This window comes from Bubalus kerabau, chromosome 2 (assembly GCF_029407905.1).
Source record: "Bubalus kerabau isolate K-KA32 ecotype Philippines breed swamp buffalo chromosome 2, PCC_UOA_SB_1v2, whole genome shotgun sequence".
Taxonomy (NCBI): Eukaryota; Metazoa; Chordata; class Mammalia; order Artiodactyla; family Bovidae; genus Bubalus; species Bubalus kerabau.
Genome location: NC_073625.1, coordinates 37,966,401 through 37,984,857, shown reverse-complemented (window position 1 = coordinate 37,984,857; position 18,457 = coordinate 37,966,401). Strand labels below are relative to the sequence as shown.

General features: G+C 39.9%; 1 protein-coding gene across 3 annotated transcripts in view; it reads left to right on the top strand.

The window, feature by feature from the left end:
* Nucleotides 1–705: 705 nt before the first annotated feature.
* Nucleotides 706–18,457, top strand: part of WDR17 (WD repeat domain 17) — a 71,036-nt gene continuing 53,284 nt past the window's right edge. The window contains exons 1-2 of one of the 3 annotated variants that reach the window (XM_055567475.1): nucleotides 724–860; nucleotides 16,144–16,265. In XM_055567475.1, coding sequence (XP_055423450.1) covers nucleotides 16,200–16,265 — 66 coding nt within the window. In that variant the 5' untranslated portion in view covers nucleotides 724–860; nucleotides 16,144–16,199. Of the gene's footprint in view, nucleotides 861–16,143; nucleotides 16,266–18,457 lie in introns of all 3 variants that reach the window. The other 2 variants (XM_055567473.1, XM_055567474.1) reach the window with 2 other exon arrangements.

Genomic DNA, 18,457 nt, shown 5'->3' with positions numbered 1-18,457 from the left:
CTGCACAGAGCTTCTTGAACCCAATCAGACAATAACGAAGTGCCCAATAGACAGAATTCTGTATTCACATTCCAGGTGATGGGTTCAACTCACAGCCTCTGAAGGAGGCTCAGCTCAAGGAAGCCCAGGCTCCTCAAGGAGGTGAGGTGACTTATTCACTGCATATTTGACTCATTTTCCTAGAAGAAGGATCCATATGCATTATGTGAAGACTCTGTGTGTTAGGAGAAGGCAATGGCAACCCACTCCGGTACGCTTGACTGGAAAATCCCATGGACGGAGGAGCCTGGTGGGCTGCAGTCTATGGGGTCGCTAAGAGTCGGACACGACTGAGGGACTTCATTTTCACTTTTCACTTTCATGCACTGGAGAAGAAAATGCAACCCACTCCAGTGTTCTTGCTTGGAGAATCCCAGGGACGGGGGAGCCTGGTGGGCTGCCGTCCATGGGCTCGCACAGAGTCGGACGCGACTGAAGCGACTTAGCAGCAGCAGAAGCAGCTATGTGTGTTAGGTGGTGAGAACGCCGGTGGCTCACTGCTTTTTCCCCCACTTTCAGCCTCACCACAAACTCCAGGAATCCAGTCTTCAGAGCAGACTCTGGGTTGCCAGGTAACCACCTCCGGGAGCCTGGTCTCCGAGCGCAGCAGCCCCCGCCGCGCCCCCTGCCCTCCAATCAGCGGTCGGCGTGCGGGTCACGTGAGACTCGGCCCGCGGCGCCCGCCTCCCGGGCTCTTGGAGCCCGCGGCTCCTGAGAGGAGGGCGCGGCGGGGCGGGCCCGGGCGCCGCGCTCGCGCAGCTGCCGGGCGGGCTTCGGCACCTTGCACAGTCCGCCGCCTCCGTGGTCGCCTCCTCGGCCAGGTAAGCAGCGGCGGGCCGCCGGGCGAGGGGCCCGGGAAGGCGCGGGCTGCAGGGGAGCGGCCGTCGGACGGCGTGGCGTCGCGGGAGGGGCGCGGGGCCGTTCGCGAGTCCTGCGGGGCTTGGCGCGCGTTGATGCCCCGGGAGTTGGCGCCGCACACCTGGTAACTACGCGGTGCCGCGGCGACCAGCCGTGAATCCTCTGAACAGCCCTGGAGTGTCACCTACAGCCCTGCCAAGGCTCGTTGTCTCGATTTCGTGTTTTAAGCTGGTTCGGTCTGTGTGCGTCTAGGTCTAGATTGGAACTCTTATTGCTGTGTCCGCGGGCACTTGTGTAAGCTCCCCTTTGAGGATGTCTTCATATACAGGTTGTACCAAGAAGTCTTTGAGTTGAAAGGAAATGTGTTCAAGAAAAATAGACAGCATTGAATGTCAGAGGCATAGGGTGTCTTAAGTAGATCATAAAATATAATCTTTCCTGTTTTTCAGAAATTAACTAATTTCCAAAATTTTTTTACTGTATTAAAAATATAGTTTATACATATATAAACTTTTTCTTTACTATATTAATTAAAAGCAATTGATTTGAATGAAGTTTAGTGATAACTTGGGTCACGTATCAAAAATAAATCACACATGTTTTCTAACTTTCATATACGCACATATGTATATATATTTATTTATTTAAAAATCTCCAACAGTGGTTTAAAGAGAGAGATTACATTTCTAAGTCTGTCAGTGTCTGAGTCCTTCAGAAGTACCCTGCGGAAAAACTCATCATTCTTTTAAAATAATTATTGTTGTACTTAAAACTTTTGTTATCTACTAGTCACATAATAATTTTATATATCAGAAAGACAGATTAATTTAATTTAGAAAATAATATTTTTAAATTCCTCTGCTTGGAGAAGGCAATGGCACCCCACTCCAGTACTCTTGCCTGGAAAATCCCATAGATGGAGGAGCGTGGAAGACTGCAGTCCATGGGGTCTCTGAGGGTCGGACACAACTGAACGACTTCCCTTTCACTTTTCACTTTCATGCATTGGAGAAGGAAATGGCAACCCACTCCAGTGTTCTTGCCTGGAGAATCCCAGGGACGGGGGAGCCTGGTGGGCTGCCGTCTCTGGGGTTGCACAGAGTTGGACACGACTGAAGCGACTTAGCAGCAGCAGCTCTCAGTAGATGGACTACTAGGGCTAAAGTGTTTTTGTTGTTTTCTATACTCGACCTTGAAACCCTTAGCCTGGGTAAGGATGAGCCACAGCAGTTTTTATATTACTCAGAAAAGAGTAGGAACAGTTTTATTTATTTATTTTTGTTTGTTTCTTTGCCCAAATAGATACTAGAAGTCCAACATGAGTGATGAGATTGTCACTGTTAGCAAAATATGCACAAATTCTCAAGACTACCTGATTTTACTTGCCTAAATGCTATAGTGAAGACTAAAATGAAATTCAGTTTCGAAAGATTCAGTTTTTTTCCCTGTATTCCAGAATTTATTTGAAGTCAGACCTAATAAACAAGAAAGGTAACAGTTGACCAGATTGCTGAATAGTATGTTTACCCAGCCATTCATGGCAATGATGTGTATACAAACATTGCTACTACTTTATGCAGTTCCTGAATTATTTCTGCTTATATTTTGTATATCTATTCCATTTAGCAGATTGACATATTAAAGAAAAGTCATGTATGTTGTTTCTAGTGTTTCTTCAGGAACAGAGATCTTAATGAGAATATTTTAATCCATGGAAAGCATATTATGAGATCGAGAGGGATTTCTTAAATTACTAACTGAAATGTATATTAGACTAAGAGTGTCTTGCAGTTTTCAACATCCAAGACTATGTGATGTTCTGTGACAATCACATGGAGGTTATTCTCTCATTGTTGATGAGACTATTCCTTGGAGATTTATGAGCAAGAAGTTAGATATGGATACCTGGAGAGAATCTGATAAATTCCCCAAAGAATTTACTCTGCAGAGAAACAAACCCTAAAGGAAAACCTTTCTCTTCCTTGAGGTTACTTAAATGTTCAAGAAGAACTTGTAACTTCAATTATAAAAATTGGTGGAAAAATACAATGATCAGCTTTGATCAATGCCATTGTATGGTGAAAGAAAAAAAAAATCCCTTCATGAATGACTTGAAAAATTTCAAAGATTGTTAAGGTAAAACATGGGCTGTTGCATGAGGAGACAAGATTCAGGCTGCTGTTACTTGATCTCAGTAACCAGAGAGATAAAGCTTGAAATAGGCTAGACTTTGTGAACAACAAAAAAGGCAGCCTGAAGTTGGAGCCGCAGGTGGCACATGCATCCAGATGTCACATTGTCAGCTACTTGAGTGAGAGAATTTTTTTAGAAAATAAAGTCTTGCTTTCTATTACTTTACATGTACTAACAACATTGATTTTAGTAGCCTAATTATCTCCTAAAGCACTGGAATTCTATATTCTAATTTAAGAAATATATATGTCACAGAAGGCAATGACAACCCCCTCCAGTACTCTTGCCTGGAAAATCCCATGGACCATGGATGGAGGAGCCTGCTGCTGCTGCTAAGTTGCTTCAGTCGTGTCTGACTCTGTGCGACCCCACAGACGGCAGCCCACCAGGCTCCCCTGTCCCTGGGATTCTCCAGGCAAGAACACTGGAGTGGGTTGTCATTTCCTTCTCCAGTGCATGAAAGTGAAAAGTGAAAGTGAAGTCCCTCAGTCGTGTCCGACTCTTAGCGACCCTGGTAGGCTGCAGTCCATGGGGTCGCTAAGAGTCGGACACGACTGAAGCGACTTAGCAGCAGCAGCAGAAACAGGAATACAAATCTTACACAATAAGATCATAGGAGATAATTCATCAGTGTTATTTGCTATTAAAGGGATAAATGATAATTGTCATGTTCAGAAAGGCTCTTATCAAAAGATGCAAGAAATATTTTTCCATGCTTTGGTAAGGATGTTACAACATTCAGAATTTGGTTTCTAAATTTGAACGCCCAGACATGGATAACTTATAAAATAGGTCTTAAATAATTTTCCTTATGCCCAGGTTCTTGTTTTCTTCCAAACTGTTCAAGTTGTGAGCATGGGCCAGTATCCCATACAGACTCATTTGTAATTACATTTAATAAGTTCAGTTTCATATCATACACACACAAAAAAACTTGCTTTCAAATTGGAAAGTAGAAAATAGCTCTCATTATTAGGCACTCATGTTTGAAGTACTATTGGAAAAACTTCATTTTCCAGTATCATATCTCCACGTGGAGTCCTGAAAAATTGAATAGTTGGTTAAGAAGTTGTTGTTTAGTCGCTAAGTTGTGCCCGACTCTTTGCAAAGCCATGGACTGTAGCCGGCCAGGCTCCTCTGTCTATGGGATTTTCTAGGCAAGAATACTGGAGTGGATTGTTATTTCCTTCTCTAAGGAATCTTCCCAACCCAGGGATCGAACCTGCATCTCTTGCATCTCCTACATTGGCGGGTGGATTCTTCACCACTGAGCCACCTGGAAAGCCCCTTAATGAGTAGACAATACTTAATTTTGACCCATTAAGATAAAACATTTTGCATAAGTCTTAATGAAAGGAGTTATACAAATTTTATTTTTAAGGTAAACATGGAAGCAGGTTTAGAGGAGTCATTTCCAAATGTATGCTAGAAGCTTTCTTACAGACCAGTCAAATTAGCACAACTATTTTGTAGATGAGATCACTCAGCACATAAAAATTAAGTTGCTCAAAACTGGGGAAATTTCGAGGGGGAGCTGGTCTACCATCTCAGGCTCTAACACTCAGCACTGTGCTGCTCCCCAGAGGCATAAAAATATGTCACCAACTTCATTTTCTCCTTTATTTTATTTCCAAAAGTTTGATGAAGATTTAGATCATTTTTGTACCTTTAAATGATTATTGTACATAATGAACAAATTACATGTGTTAGGTCTCCTCATATAGAAAGTTTGCTTAAAAAGCTAGAAAGTGTTTCCCCCTAATCTGTAGAATTTTTTGATTTAATCATTAATATGATTTAAGTTTTTCTGCAAAGTCTTCTGTGACTGGGGAGGGGTCCAGTTGTCTTATAAATTCCTTATCCTAATGTACCCCAGTGAGATTTGAGTGTACATAGCCATCACATCTACCTACAATTGAATGACAGAAATAAGCGTCTGGAAGTTATATCTGCAGCCTGGATTATGTTTATCATTGGGTGAGATTTTGAAGTTGGATCCCTTTTTTTTCCTAGACTTTCTGCCCTTTTGGTATCAAGAGACCATCTAGAATTGTGATACTGGGCATGTACTTTAGACCATCAGCGGCAGCATCTCCTGGGAACATGTCAGAAATGCACGTTTCCAGGCTATGGCCCTACTAAGTCAAATATCTCGCAGAGCCCCTGGAATCAGTGTTCGCAGGAGTCTTAAGTGATTCTCATGCAAGGTAGCACTTGAGAAGTATCATAGAAGGTACATCGTGCCCTTGGACCTGACCTCCTCTGGGGCTGGTAGTGTTCACAGTGACTCCACTGTTAGAACTTTCCTTGAAGTACTAAGTAAATGAACTCATTCCTGAAAATACAGTTGTGCATATGTTTCATAAACATCTATTTTTCAATAGTAGCTTTTGGAACGTAATATCTCACTTTCATCATTAATGACATCGGTTTATCTTTGGGGGAATTTTGTGTCGGCTAAGAGTATAGTTTTTGACAGGTGGCCTGTTGACTGGATTAGCAGCCTGTTTCATGTATGTATCAGCCCTGCCTGAGCTGATACAACTCTTCACTTCTTAAATGTTAGGATTTATTGCTGGCCTCCTATCAGTGTAAGGATGCATATATTAAAAATGCAGTTTTGGATTTGGTGACTATGTGTGAGCGATTTCTTTTCATCTTAAAGCTTGAAAGCTTTTAATCCTTTTGATTTCCTTTGATGGTTTTTCTCGATACATGCCAAAAATAAATTTTAATACCTTGGACCAGAACATAAAAATGTCAGTGTAACTGACTGTTTCTACCAAATAAGTACCCTGATTTTCACAGACAGATAAGCGTAAAGGCCCACCCTACTTTAAAATCTCATATACAAAATCCAGGTTACAAAGCAGATTAACTAGAAGGGGGACAGGAATCCTCGGGTTTACAGGACAATTCCTACCATAGCCTCTCAGATCTTCCTTCATGAGGAATGAGCGTGTTTATAAAAATACTTATTTTTGCCATACCTTATTTCCCGGTGGTGCAGTGGTAAAGATCTGCCTGCCAATGCAGAAGATGTAGGGAGATGCGGGTTCAATCCCTGGGCTGGGAAGATCCCCTGGAGAAGGAAATGGCAACCTGCACTATTACTCTTGGCTGAAGAATTCCATGGACAGAGGAGCCTGGCAGGCTATGGTCAGTGGGGTTGCAAAGAGTCAGACGTGACTTAGCACACACACACATTACAAAAATAATCCCATTATCTTTTTGTAATGAGTATTTACATGTTTACTTTCATAATGTCTCTTTCAGTGAAATAGTTACCTCTTCTTGGTTTATGAGTGAAAATATATTATTTCACTCCGCTATTTCTCTTTGGCTGAACTTCTCAAAATGGTTAATTGAAGGTATATAAGTGACCCGTGTTCAAGAAAAGTAGATTACGCCTTTGATCAAGTTAAAACTCATTTCTTCATTGCAGCTCAAGAAATTCTGTAATCCCTGAAGCAACCTAGAAAGTCTAATTTCATTCATAATCATTCACTTTGGTGGTTAAATATAGGAAAATATAAAAATATATATCTAGATGAACGGTAGATTAAGTATGTAGATGGATGATGAAGTAACTGCATTCACATTGCCACATCTCTGAATCAGTGTCTTGATCTTCTTGGTCTTAAATGTAATTCTGTGTTTGGCTGATCAAATGGGAATTCATAGTGGTGTACGTGGTCATTCTGTGAGTCTAAACTACAACAACCATAATGGCCTTGTTCTTTTCTATTTGCCATCTAATCCAGGATTTTAACATAGGTTAATACTGTACTTGTGACCTATTTTATCATCTAAGCTTTTAAGAACATCAGGATTTGACATATGTTGGCAATGCTCAGATATAATGTGCTTGCCCTGCCAAGCACATGAAAGGTAAGTTTAGAAATGATTGAAATTGAAGAGATTACTCTTGGTCAGTAGAAGATAGCGGAGGCAATTTATCTGCTAAATATCTTTACTGTTGTTGAACTGAGCAAGTAGTTCTCATGCTGTACCGTCGTATATACCTTATCTGGGAATGATGCTAAAAAAATAGGTTTCCAGATTCCATCCTAAGAGTCTGATCTACTAGCTTTAGAGTGTGATCTAGGAACCTGCATTTTTAGCAAGTTTCTCAGTTAATTGTGATGCAAGAGACCTGAGAACCACATTTCGAGTTGCACCAATTTAGAGATCTTTAAAATTATGTTTATCCTTGATAACCTGTGGGTGTACGTATCAGTGAGAATAGTGGTCATTTAGAATTAGGTATACTGGACAGAGGAAGATCTCAAGTTGGTGGGCTAATGGCTGCTTGGAAAAAAAGAAACCTTCCAGTTTTTTTTTTTTTTTTTTTTTTTACAATTTCCAAATGTTTTCTAATGAGCACAGATTGACTATCTGTGCTCATTAGAATTTTTTGCATAACTCTGAGCATACAGCGTATTTAGATTTTAAAAACTAATTTTAACATGTTTTTAGGGCTTTTATATTAATACAGGCAATAGATTTCTATTTAAAAAATTACAAAATTCTGAAGAGGACAAAGAGGAGTTCAAGAAAACTACCTTGCATTTCTGCATCGTGGTATATCTGTGACCCTGACTTTTGAATTCATATTGTTATATATTTTGATTGACTATTTGGACTCTTTCTCAAGCCTGCCAGGAATGCTCTTGTCCCAAAGTCTTTGCTTTTGCTGCTTTCCCAGCAGAGACTTTCATATTCTGTCTTCTCTTTTCTAGATCTTGTTCAGCATTACTGCTGTGGGGCCTCCTTGCACCGACTTTTAGAAGTTTATGGTGTCAGCTCATCTCCAGAACCTGTCTTGCTCTTCCCTGCGTTCTTTTTCTCCGAGCCACAAACTACCTTGTAATAGTCACCGTTTACTTATTTGTTTTGCTCATTCTGATTTCTTCCTTAAGAATATAAACTATGGAAGGGTAGGGTTCATACCTGTTTTGCAGGGTGCTCTATTTCGGTGCCTGCCTGGCACCTACTTGGTGCTCAGTACATATTTCTGGAATGAGTGGATGGGTTGAAAAATGATTATTAACATTTTAGGAAATGTAAATAAGTCCAAGGACTAATACGTTCCCTACTATTCAGTTCAGTCGCTCAGTCGTGTCTGACTCTTTGCAACCCCATGAACAGGCCTCCCTGTCCATCACCAACTCCCAGAGTCCACCCAAACCCATGTCCATTGAGTCAGTGATGCCATCCAGACATCTCATCCTCTGTCCTCCCTTTCTCTTCCTGCCCTCAATCTTTCCCAGCATCACGGTCTTTTCAGATGAGTCAGCTCCTCCCATCAGGTAGCCAAAGTGTTGGAGTTTCAGCTTCAGCATCAGTACTTCCAATGAATATTCAGGACTGATCTCCTTTAGGATGGACTGGTTGGATCTCTTTGCAGTCCAAGGGACTCTCGAGACTCTTCTCCAACAACCACAGTTCAAAAGCATCAATTCTTCAGCGCTCAGCTTTCTTTATAGTCCAACTCTGACATCCATACATGACCACAGGAAAAACCATAGCCTTGACTAGACGGACCTTTGTCAGCAAAGTAATGTCTCTGCTTTTTAATATGCTGTCTAGGTTGGTCATAACTCTCCTTCCAAGGAGTGTCTTAATTTCATGGCTGCAATCACCATCTGTAGTGATTTTGGAGCCCAGAAAAAAAAAGTCAGCCACTGTTTCCCTATCTGTTTGCCATGAAGTGATGGGACCAGATGCCATGATCTTAGTTTCTGAATGTTGAGCTTTAAGCCAACTTTTTCCCTCTCCTCTTTCACTTTCATCAAGAGGCTTTTTAGTTCCTCTTCACTTTCTGCCATAAGGGTGGTGTCATCTGCATATCTGGGGTTATTGATATTTCTCCTGGCAATCTTGATTCCAGCTTGTGCTTCCTCCAGCCCAACATTTCTCATTATGTACTATGCATATTCCTACTATTAAATAGCCAGTTATTAACCTTGTGATGTGTATTCTTTTATTTTTATTGTGAATGTAAGTATATAGATTTATAAGTATATGTAGATACAAATTATATGTATACATTTTCCAGCCAAAATTGCTTAATTGGCATTCATTAAAATTCATTAGGAAATATAGGTTATTTTCTACAAGAGAACAGTCGGATAAATCCAGAAGATAAGGTATTTTGTAGGACAACTAGCAGATGCTTTTCAGCAAGTTCACATCATGATAACAAGCACTGTTCAGGATGAACAGACCTTAACTTAATAGCAAGATTGAATGCATGGACCCATATTGGATTCTGATTTCAACAAAGCAGTTGTATAGAGGGCATCTGGTGGGTAGTTGGGGGTAAAGATGGTCGATGGACTGGTTATTGGAAGTTGCTGTGTGTAGCTCTCCCAGTGTGGTAAGCTTCTTGGAACAGTTGTGTGTGTGTGTGTGTGTGTGTGTGTGTGTGTGTTTTCCTCTTTTCTCTTTCTTGTTCATCTAGCATTAGTGCCTAGCCATTATATTTATGCACTAAATATTTTCTGAAATGAATGGAATAAAATGATGCATCAGATATACCTGGATAAATACATTTTTCACTAAATAATGAGGTGGTGGTTTAGTCACTAAGTTGTGTCCGACGCTTGCGACCCCATGGACTGTAACCTGCCAAGCTCCTCTATCCATGGGAGTTTCCAGGCAGGAATACTGGAGTGGGTAGCCATTTCCTTTTCCAAAATAATGAGGTAGGTGCATACGCAAATAATGTGTTGGGTGAGGCAGAATAGGAATAATTTAATATTCTCTGCTCTGTAGATAATAAAGACTGAGTTTTAGTAATGTAGGGGTGAAAACATGATAGTTAATTGTATAAGACAAGGAATTATAAAGGTTATAACTAACTGACATTATTGACTATTTTAACTAGTTCTGCTTTCTAAAATACGACTTGAAATTATGTACTCTAAAAGCCTGCCTGAGGTTTGGTTGCATGTAACAGAAATGTAAAATAATAATGGCTCAAACAAACAATTAAATGAAAAAGGTTGGAGGGTAGGAAGTCCAGCAATTTTCCAGGGATCTGGCTTCTTCACCTCCCTTTTTAACCATCCTTTAGGTCCACTCTGCACCCTTATAATCCTCTCTGCCCTCAGCCTTCATCTCCACGTTCCAGGCAAGAGGTAAAGTGTGAGCTGAAAGGATGGGCAGCCTTTGCTAATGTAAAGAAAAAATAAGTCCTAGTGTTTTTTGTTTAAAAATGTTTATGCAAATATAATGTTCACTAATATACTTTCTTCTTTATTTTTTGTTTAGTATTGGACTATAGCCAATTAACCATATTGGGATAGTTTCAGGTGAACACAGAAGGGACTCAGCCGTACATGTTCATGTATGCATTCTCCCCAGACTCCCCTCGCATCCGGGCTGCCCCCTAACATTAAGCAGAGTTCCCTGTGCTGCCCAGTTGCTCCTTGTTGGTTATCCATTTTAAATATAGCAGTGGATACACTTTCTTTATTGCTAAGATTATTTTCTGTAATGCTAGATACGTCTGCATTTTACCACATGTTTTTCAGCGGACATTTAGAATTCACTGACTTTAGGTCTTATGAAATAGCAAAAACAAAGGTGATTTTTATACAAGGAAATGTACCACTGGCTAAAAATACAGATATTTTGAAGAGTTTATTATACTCTTTCTGCTGCATTCACTTTCATTAAAAAAAAATCACTTTCATTAAAAAAAGAGCTCTAAAATGTTTTTCTTTGAATTTGCACAGTACATTTAAGAAACTAGTCAAAATAGACTTTCTTAGAAAATCAAGTAACAGTTAACTTGGAACTCCATTACACACTTTTAAAACTAAATAGGTGCTGGATATTTTAGACTTATTAAATTACCCTAGTGCGAGTCATTTTTTATTTTTAGACTAGGTCAGTTTGGAAATTCGATTTAGGAATTTTGGTTAAATTTTCAGGAAATGAAGATTCAATAATGCATTAAAAAGAATTATTGACTATGATGACTGTGATACATAACATGATCTCTAGATTAAATCTGAGAGAATCTTTACAATATTAAATCTTCTAATCCATTAACATCTTACACCTGTATTCCTTTGTTTAAGATTTTTATATTTAACTTATGAGAGTGATAGCTCTGTAATTTCCTTTCTTATAAAGTCTTCAGGTTTTTGGCAGGATATAAAGAATTAATGTGATTCCTTTTTCTTATACTCTTAACAAATTTATGTAAAATTTCTTCTCTAAATATTTGTAAAAATTCACCAAAAATCACCTGGACCTGAGAGATTGTCTGTGGGAAAGTTTTAAATTTACACTCGTATTCAAATTCAGTCTATTTAGGTTTTCTCATTCTTTCATCAACTTTGGTAACTTTATTTATCCAGGTTATCTTGAAACTATATTGTGATTATTTTTAAGATTTTTTTGTTGTTGTTCTTACACATTAAAAACATCATGTGACCCAAACTAAAGAGACAAATATTAGACGGTCCTTTTGTTACTAGTGATTAGAGTCATGGATAACTGAAGGCTGTTGTCAGCCATATTGATTTGTTGTTGTTCAAGGGTGACCTTTCAAATTGTTCTTCATTTCAGTTCATTTCAGTCACTCAATAGTGTCTGACCCCATGTGACCCCATGACCACAGCCCGCCAGGCCTCCCTGTCCAACACCAACTCTTGGAGTTGACCCAAACCCATGTCCATTGACTTGGTGATGCCATCCAGCCATCTCATCCTCTGTCGTCCCCTTCTCCTCCTGCCCTCAATCTTGCCCAGCATTAGGGTCTTTTCAAATGAGTCAGCTCTTCCCATCAGGTAGCCGAAGTATTGGAGTTTCAGCTTCAACATCAGTCCTTCCAATGAACACCCAGGACTGATCTCCTTTAGAATGGACTGGTTGGATCTCCTTGCAGTCCAGGGGACTCTCAAGAGTCTTCTCCAACAACACAGTTCAAAAGCATCAATTCTTCAGCGCTCAGCTTTCTTCACAGTCCAACTCTCACATCCATACATGACTACTGGAAAAACTATAGCCTTGACTAGACGGACTATGTGGAGAAGGCAATGGCACCCCACTCCAGTACTCTTGCCTGGAAAATCCCATGGCTGGAGGAGCCTGGTGGGCTGCAGTCCATGGGGTCGCTAAGAGTCGGATACGACTGAGCGACTTCACTTTCACTTTTCACTTTCATGCATTGGAGAAGGAAATGGCAACCCACTCCAGTGTTCTTGCCTGGAGAATCCCAGGGACGGGGGAGCCTGGTGGGCTGCCGTCTGTGGGGTCGCACAGAGTCGGACACGACTGAAGCGACTTAGCAGCAGCAGCAGCAGCAGCAGATGGACTTTTGTTGACAAAGTAATGTCTCTGCTTTTTAATATGCTGTCTAGGTTGGTCATAACTTTCCTTCCAAGGAGTAAGTGTCTTTTAATTTCATGGCTGCAATCACCTTCTGCAGTGATTTTGGAACCCAGAAAAATGAAGTCAGCCACTGTTTCCACTGTTTCCCATCTATTTGCCAAGAAGTGATGGGACCAGATGCCATGATCTTAGTTTTCTGAATGTTGAGCTTTAAGCCAACTTGTTCACTCTCCTCTTTCACTTTCATCAAGAGGCTCTTTAGTTCTTCTTCACTTTCTGCCATAAGGGTGGTGTCATCTGCATATCTGAGGTTATTGATATTTCTCCCGGCAGTCTTGATTCCAGCTTGTGCTTCCTTCCAGCCCAGCGTTTCTCATGATGTACTCTGCATAGAAGTTAAATAAGCAGGGTGACATTATACAGCCTTGATGTACTCTTTTTCCTATTTGTAATCAGTCTGTTGTTCATGTCCAGTTCTAACTGTTGCTTCCTGACCTGCATATAGGTTTCTCAAGAGGCAGGTCAGGTAGTCTGGTATTCCCATCTCTTTCAGAATTTTCCACAGTTTATTGTGATCCACACAGTCAAAGGCTTTGGCGTAGTCAATAAAGCAGAAATAGATGTTTTCCTGGAACTCTCTTGCTTTTTTGATGATCCACCAGATGTTGGCAATTTGACCTCTGGTTCCTCTGCCTTTTCTAAAACCAGCTTGAACAGCAGGAAGTTCACGGTTCACATATTGCTTAAGCCTGGCTTGGAGAATTTTGAGCATTACTTTACTAGCGTGTGAGATGAGTGCAATTGTGTGGTAGTTTGAGCATTCTTTGGCATTGCCTTTCTTTGGGATTGGAATGAAAACTGACCTTTTCCAGTCCTGTGGCCACTGCTGAGTTTTCCGAATTTGCTGACATACTGAGTGCAGCACTTTCACAGCATCATCTTTTAGGATTTGAAATAGCTCCACTGGAATTCCATCACCTCCACTAGTAGTGATGCTTCCTAAGGCCCTCTTGACTTCACACTCCAGGATGTCTGGCTCTAGGTGAGTGTGAGTGATCACACCATCGTGATTATCTCGGTTGTGAAGATCTTTTTTGTACAGTTCTGCCACCTCTTCTTAATATCTTCTGCTTCTGTTAGGTCCATAGCATTTCTGTCCTTTATTGAGCCCATCTTTGTATGAAATGTTCCCTTGGTATCTTGAATTTTCTTGAAGAGAACTCTAGTCTTTTCCATTCTATTTTTTTCCTCTATTTCTTTGCATTGATCACTGGGGAAGGCTTTCTTAATCTCTCCTTGCTATTCTTTGGAACTCTGCATTCAAATTGGTATATATTTCCTTTTCTCCTTTGCTTTTCGCTTCTCTTCTCTTCACAGCTTCTTAGGGTGTAGCTATTTAATATCTTGGAAGGTCTGGTCAACGCATGAAATGCTGGGATGGGAGCTGTGTCTCTACAGATCTCAAAGCATTTAGGAGCCGGCTGGGAGAGATTGCTCAGGGAACACTCCTTTGGAATAGTGGGAATTAAGGACTGAGAGGATCTATTATGGGCATGGCATTAACAGGCATCCACTGTGAACCAGTCATGGCCAGGTCATCAGACTCTGTTGGTTTTCCTGTGGACCCAAATCCACGTCGTTAATCTAGCCCATCTCATTCCCCCGCCCCTTGTTTAGTAGACTCTGGTCTTCACATATTTCCTGTTTTGAGATTATTCCTGTCACAGCCTTCCTCACCTGCTTGTCCCTGATACTGCTTCTAAAACTACTTGTGAGTTAAAGAAATATTAGTGCATGTCTCTGAGAGAGACTTAACACATTATGAAATATAATGACTGGGGCCCATAATGGGGCAGAAAACTCCAGGGGGGAATAAAAAGATAAATGACAATGTCCGAGTGATGGTAGAAAATATAGCCTAGTTATACAATACCTATCTACTTGTGGACAAATTCATTTCAGTTTATTTTCCCCTCTTAGTTTTGTTAGTACTAGAAAGCACTGCTGTGGATTTTTAGTGTATAATTTCTCTTTATTTAGATTGTATACCTGACAGCAGAAATGTGAACTTTTCTGTTGTGTAGCCGCAAATTTGCACATTAGCATAATGAGCATAAAAGAAATACCATGAACATCCTAGGTATTCCCCCTCATGGCTCCTATCCGTCATGACTTCCTTTTCCCTGAAGAAAACGCTCCATAACTTCTAACAGCGTAGATTCGCCTTGTTTGTTTTTAAACTTTTATAAACAGAATCCTGTGATATTTATGTGTGACTTTCAGGCCAATTACATTATGTGCTTCATTCATTTCATTGTGTATAGTTCTTTTTAATTCCTGTGTAGCACCCGTGTGTGTGATTATCCCATGATTTTTAATCTCCATGACTGGGGGGAATCTGGTTTTTAAGAGAGGACTGTGTGTCTCCCCGACTTCATCCCTCCTCCGAGGCAGCCAGACTCCGCTTGGCACCTGCGGTGGGTGCTGAGTAAGAGAACGCTTTTGCTCCTCTCCGATGAGGGGTCTGGGTTTGTCTTGGTTCGGGATGGGAGCCTGTGGCAGTTTCCTGCTGCCCGCCTCAGGCGGGGCAGGGCTGGCAGCTTTTGCTTCTTCCTTCTCCCTGTTCTGGGGTTTGGGGAGGGGGCGTCTGTCCCTCCCCAGAGGCACGTGAAGTTTGCGTTTACTCCCTGCTCATCGTCCCTGGGAGTAAGGGCATGTGTCTCCTCTCTGAAGGATTCCTAGCTGAAGGGTTGTGTTTCATTTGAGAGGAGGCTTCAGAGACCTAGGCTGAGTTCCATGCCTGTCAGCTCCCTGCGGCCGAGTGCTTCCTAAGTGCCCTGCCCGCTCGGGGACGGTGTCTGACTTGCCCTCCTCTTTCTCCTGAGCACCTCATTGAGGCCTGAGGCAATCTTCCAGGCAAGGGCAGCTCAGCTGGAACGTCAGGGACCTCCGGTTGTTCTAAATTGATTTTCTAGTTGACATCAGCCTTGAAGACTTGAACATCACAATGTTACCCGATTCCCTCCTACCCGCTTTGGTGGCTTCACCTCTCTTGCCCACACCTTGTCACGGGTGAAGCCGTTGGTCTGTTTGGTTTCTGCAGTGGCTGGGCTCCTCACTCTTTGGAATTCCCTTGTTTGCTCTGCACTCTGTTAGGTGATGTGCTTAACTTTTTGACACACTTAGGTAATTGGCAGTCAGCTAACTGGCTTTCCTCTCAACGGTGCCAGCAGGTGGAAATACAGGATCGGCCTTGTCATTGTACCGCTTTTAACCTGAGGGCTTTAATCTAGTTTTATATCCAACTCCTGATGTTAAGAATGGAACACATTTTCTGTTTCTTGTTGTTTTGTGTTTTCTTCTGGATTCCTTACTTTTTAACTTGATTACTTTTAGAAATAGTTTACCTTTCTTGCAAAAGTTAAATCTTAGATGTTTTTTAGACTGAAAACTGAAAGCCTAACAAAATATTTGACATAGCATTTGCTCGTACTATATGACATAATTATTATTTATTTCTTATTTGACTATAGGCTTGCATGTTCTGGTTTAGCATTATTTTTACAGATACTGTTATTTCTAAATTCTTAAAGCTGTTGCAGCTGAAATGTGTTTGTACTTCTAGCTTCTTATGCTGAGCAACATTTCATGAGACAGAGTTTGGTAAACCCGTTTGGTTGAAACGCATTGTTATTACTTTAGGTGCTGACTGTTCTGATGCTGGTTTCCAATTGCCTTGATTAAAGTAGAAACATTCTATGGCTTGGATGACTTACATTTCACATTGGTTTGAGCAAGATGATTGGTATGAAGGACTACAAAGAGTAAGATACATTTATGTTGTATTTATAATTTTTTCTGTGATTTTTTTTTTGCTTTACTTCTCATGCAGCTGTATTTCTATGTCATTTATATTGTGGACATTTTTGCAGTGCAGTATTCTGAGGATAAATAAGATGCTTATTTGATAGATTGAACAGCAGAGGTAAGAAGATAATATATAAGGATAGCCATCATTATATATTGAAGAGAGGTGTTTTTTTCTATCCTGTTTTCAGATGAATTCTTAATGTTTTCAGATTGTCTTTAGGCTTTAAAGATAAAACAGAATTCTTTCTAATGAGATTAATGAATGAAAATAGAAATAATTTCAAGAAAGTCTGTTTACTTAAGGAAAAACATTTCATGATAGAAATGTGCTAATACCATGTATTATAATAATATTGTAAAAAAAAATGAAAAAAATGTTCTGAAGAAGAGTGCCATGTTCCATTTGATAAATTTTCAGGCAATTAATTATGTTTCAAAAGGATTTGCATTGTTACTATGGCAACTTTTGCATAGCATAGCTATTCTGATCTATTATTGCAATGGCAGAAAACTGCCATTTTATTAGATACCTTATCAACATGGATTTAGTTTAGAATAGCATAGGATTTCTCTTTGATTATGTTCGCCTTTTAAATGAAAGATTCTTTGATTGTTTAAATGAAGGCAATTTGCGGATTTTACTTTTCATTCATGAGTGGAACAAAAGAGACAATATCCTCGTGTAGTTTTACCAGTTTTTCCCCACCGTGGTTTGCGAGCAGTGTTAGCGCTCAGTCATGTCCGACTCTTTTGCGACCTTATGGACTGTAGCCCGCCAGGCTCCTCTGTGCATGGAATTCTCCAGGCAAGAATACTGGAGTGGGTTGCCATTTACTTCTCCAGTGGTTTGAGGACATATATTACTAAAGATACGCAGTACTGAATGTTCCTTTCTCCTTACTTCTTCAGGGTGCTATCCTAATCACATCAATCAAAGATATTTTCTCAGTACTTTATGTCTTTTAATTTATCTTTTTAATTATAAATCCTCAGCAGTTTAAGCCTCTTGGGTTTTTTTGTTGCAGATTTCTTTTTCAGCTGTGAAACAAGCTGGTAAACATCTCTGGGGCCAATAAATATCTAACTCTGGAGAATAATCCTCGCGTTGTGGATTCTAAAGCATTCTTCATAAGGGAGGCTGAGAGTCAGTGGGTAGCTTACTACCCTGAATTCCAGCCTTACCCATAAATGATAAAAATGTTTCAGTGTATGAGTTTAATAGTAGTATTTGAAGTTGCACTGGACACATGCACATACCACCCACCCAGACACGCACACACGGAGACGTGTACACAGACTATGACTCTAGCATCTTTTTTGTGTGTTGTGTATTTTAAATGTAATAACAGTGCATTTTGGATGTTCAGACAGAAGACTCTTCTTCAGGTGTAGACTGTATATTCCTCTGTGGAAAAGAAAGGGGATGATAGTCTAATTGTGGGGGTCGAGGGGAGTGGCTGATTTAAAAAAAAATTTTTGTTTTACTAAAATTATGTGTTCCTTTATAGTGATTTTAAGACAGTTCATGGAGATTTTGTGAAGATTCGAAATCTTTCTCTCCACCGTAACTCCAGTCTGCCCTTTAATACACTGTTGGCCTTTATTAGTGAATTTATTGTTCTGAGACATGTTAAAAGAATAACCTGGTCTCATACGTAGATGTAGTTCAACCCTAAAATTGCCATATCCTTTTCATGAGTTTGAGCTTTGGGTCAAGTTTTAATCTGTTCTTATACAGACTTAGATGACAATGAAACATCTTATTATAAATAATGAAAATTGAAACATGATTATTTAATTTCTTCTAAAATTCCACCGTATAATTTTTCAGATGATATGTATGTGCATATATACCCTATTAATCAGCATTCAGCATGCCATATTTTTCCATAGTTGTTTTTTAATGTTTACTGGAAAAGATAAGTTGGTTTTTAAGAAAAAAATTATAATTTAGAAATGAGTGTTTGAAAAATCACATACAAATATGAGTTTTATCTTAAGATCACTAAATTGGCCTTTACACTTTGATATAAAATATCAAAGATATTTATATATTTGACATAAAATATAGCATTTTGATAGGAAATATATTTGATATATATTTGATATCAAATATAGAACTATATGACTATACGTCAAAATATAT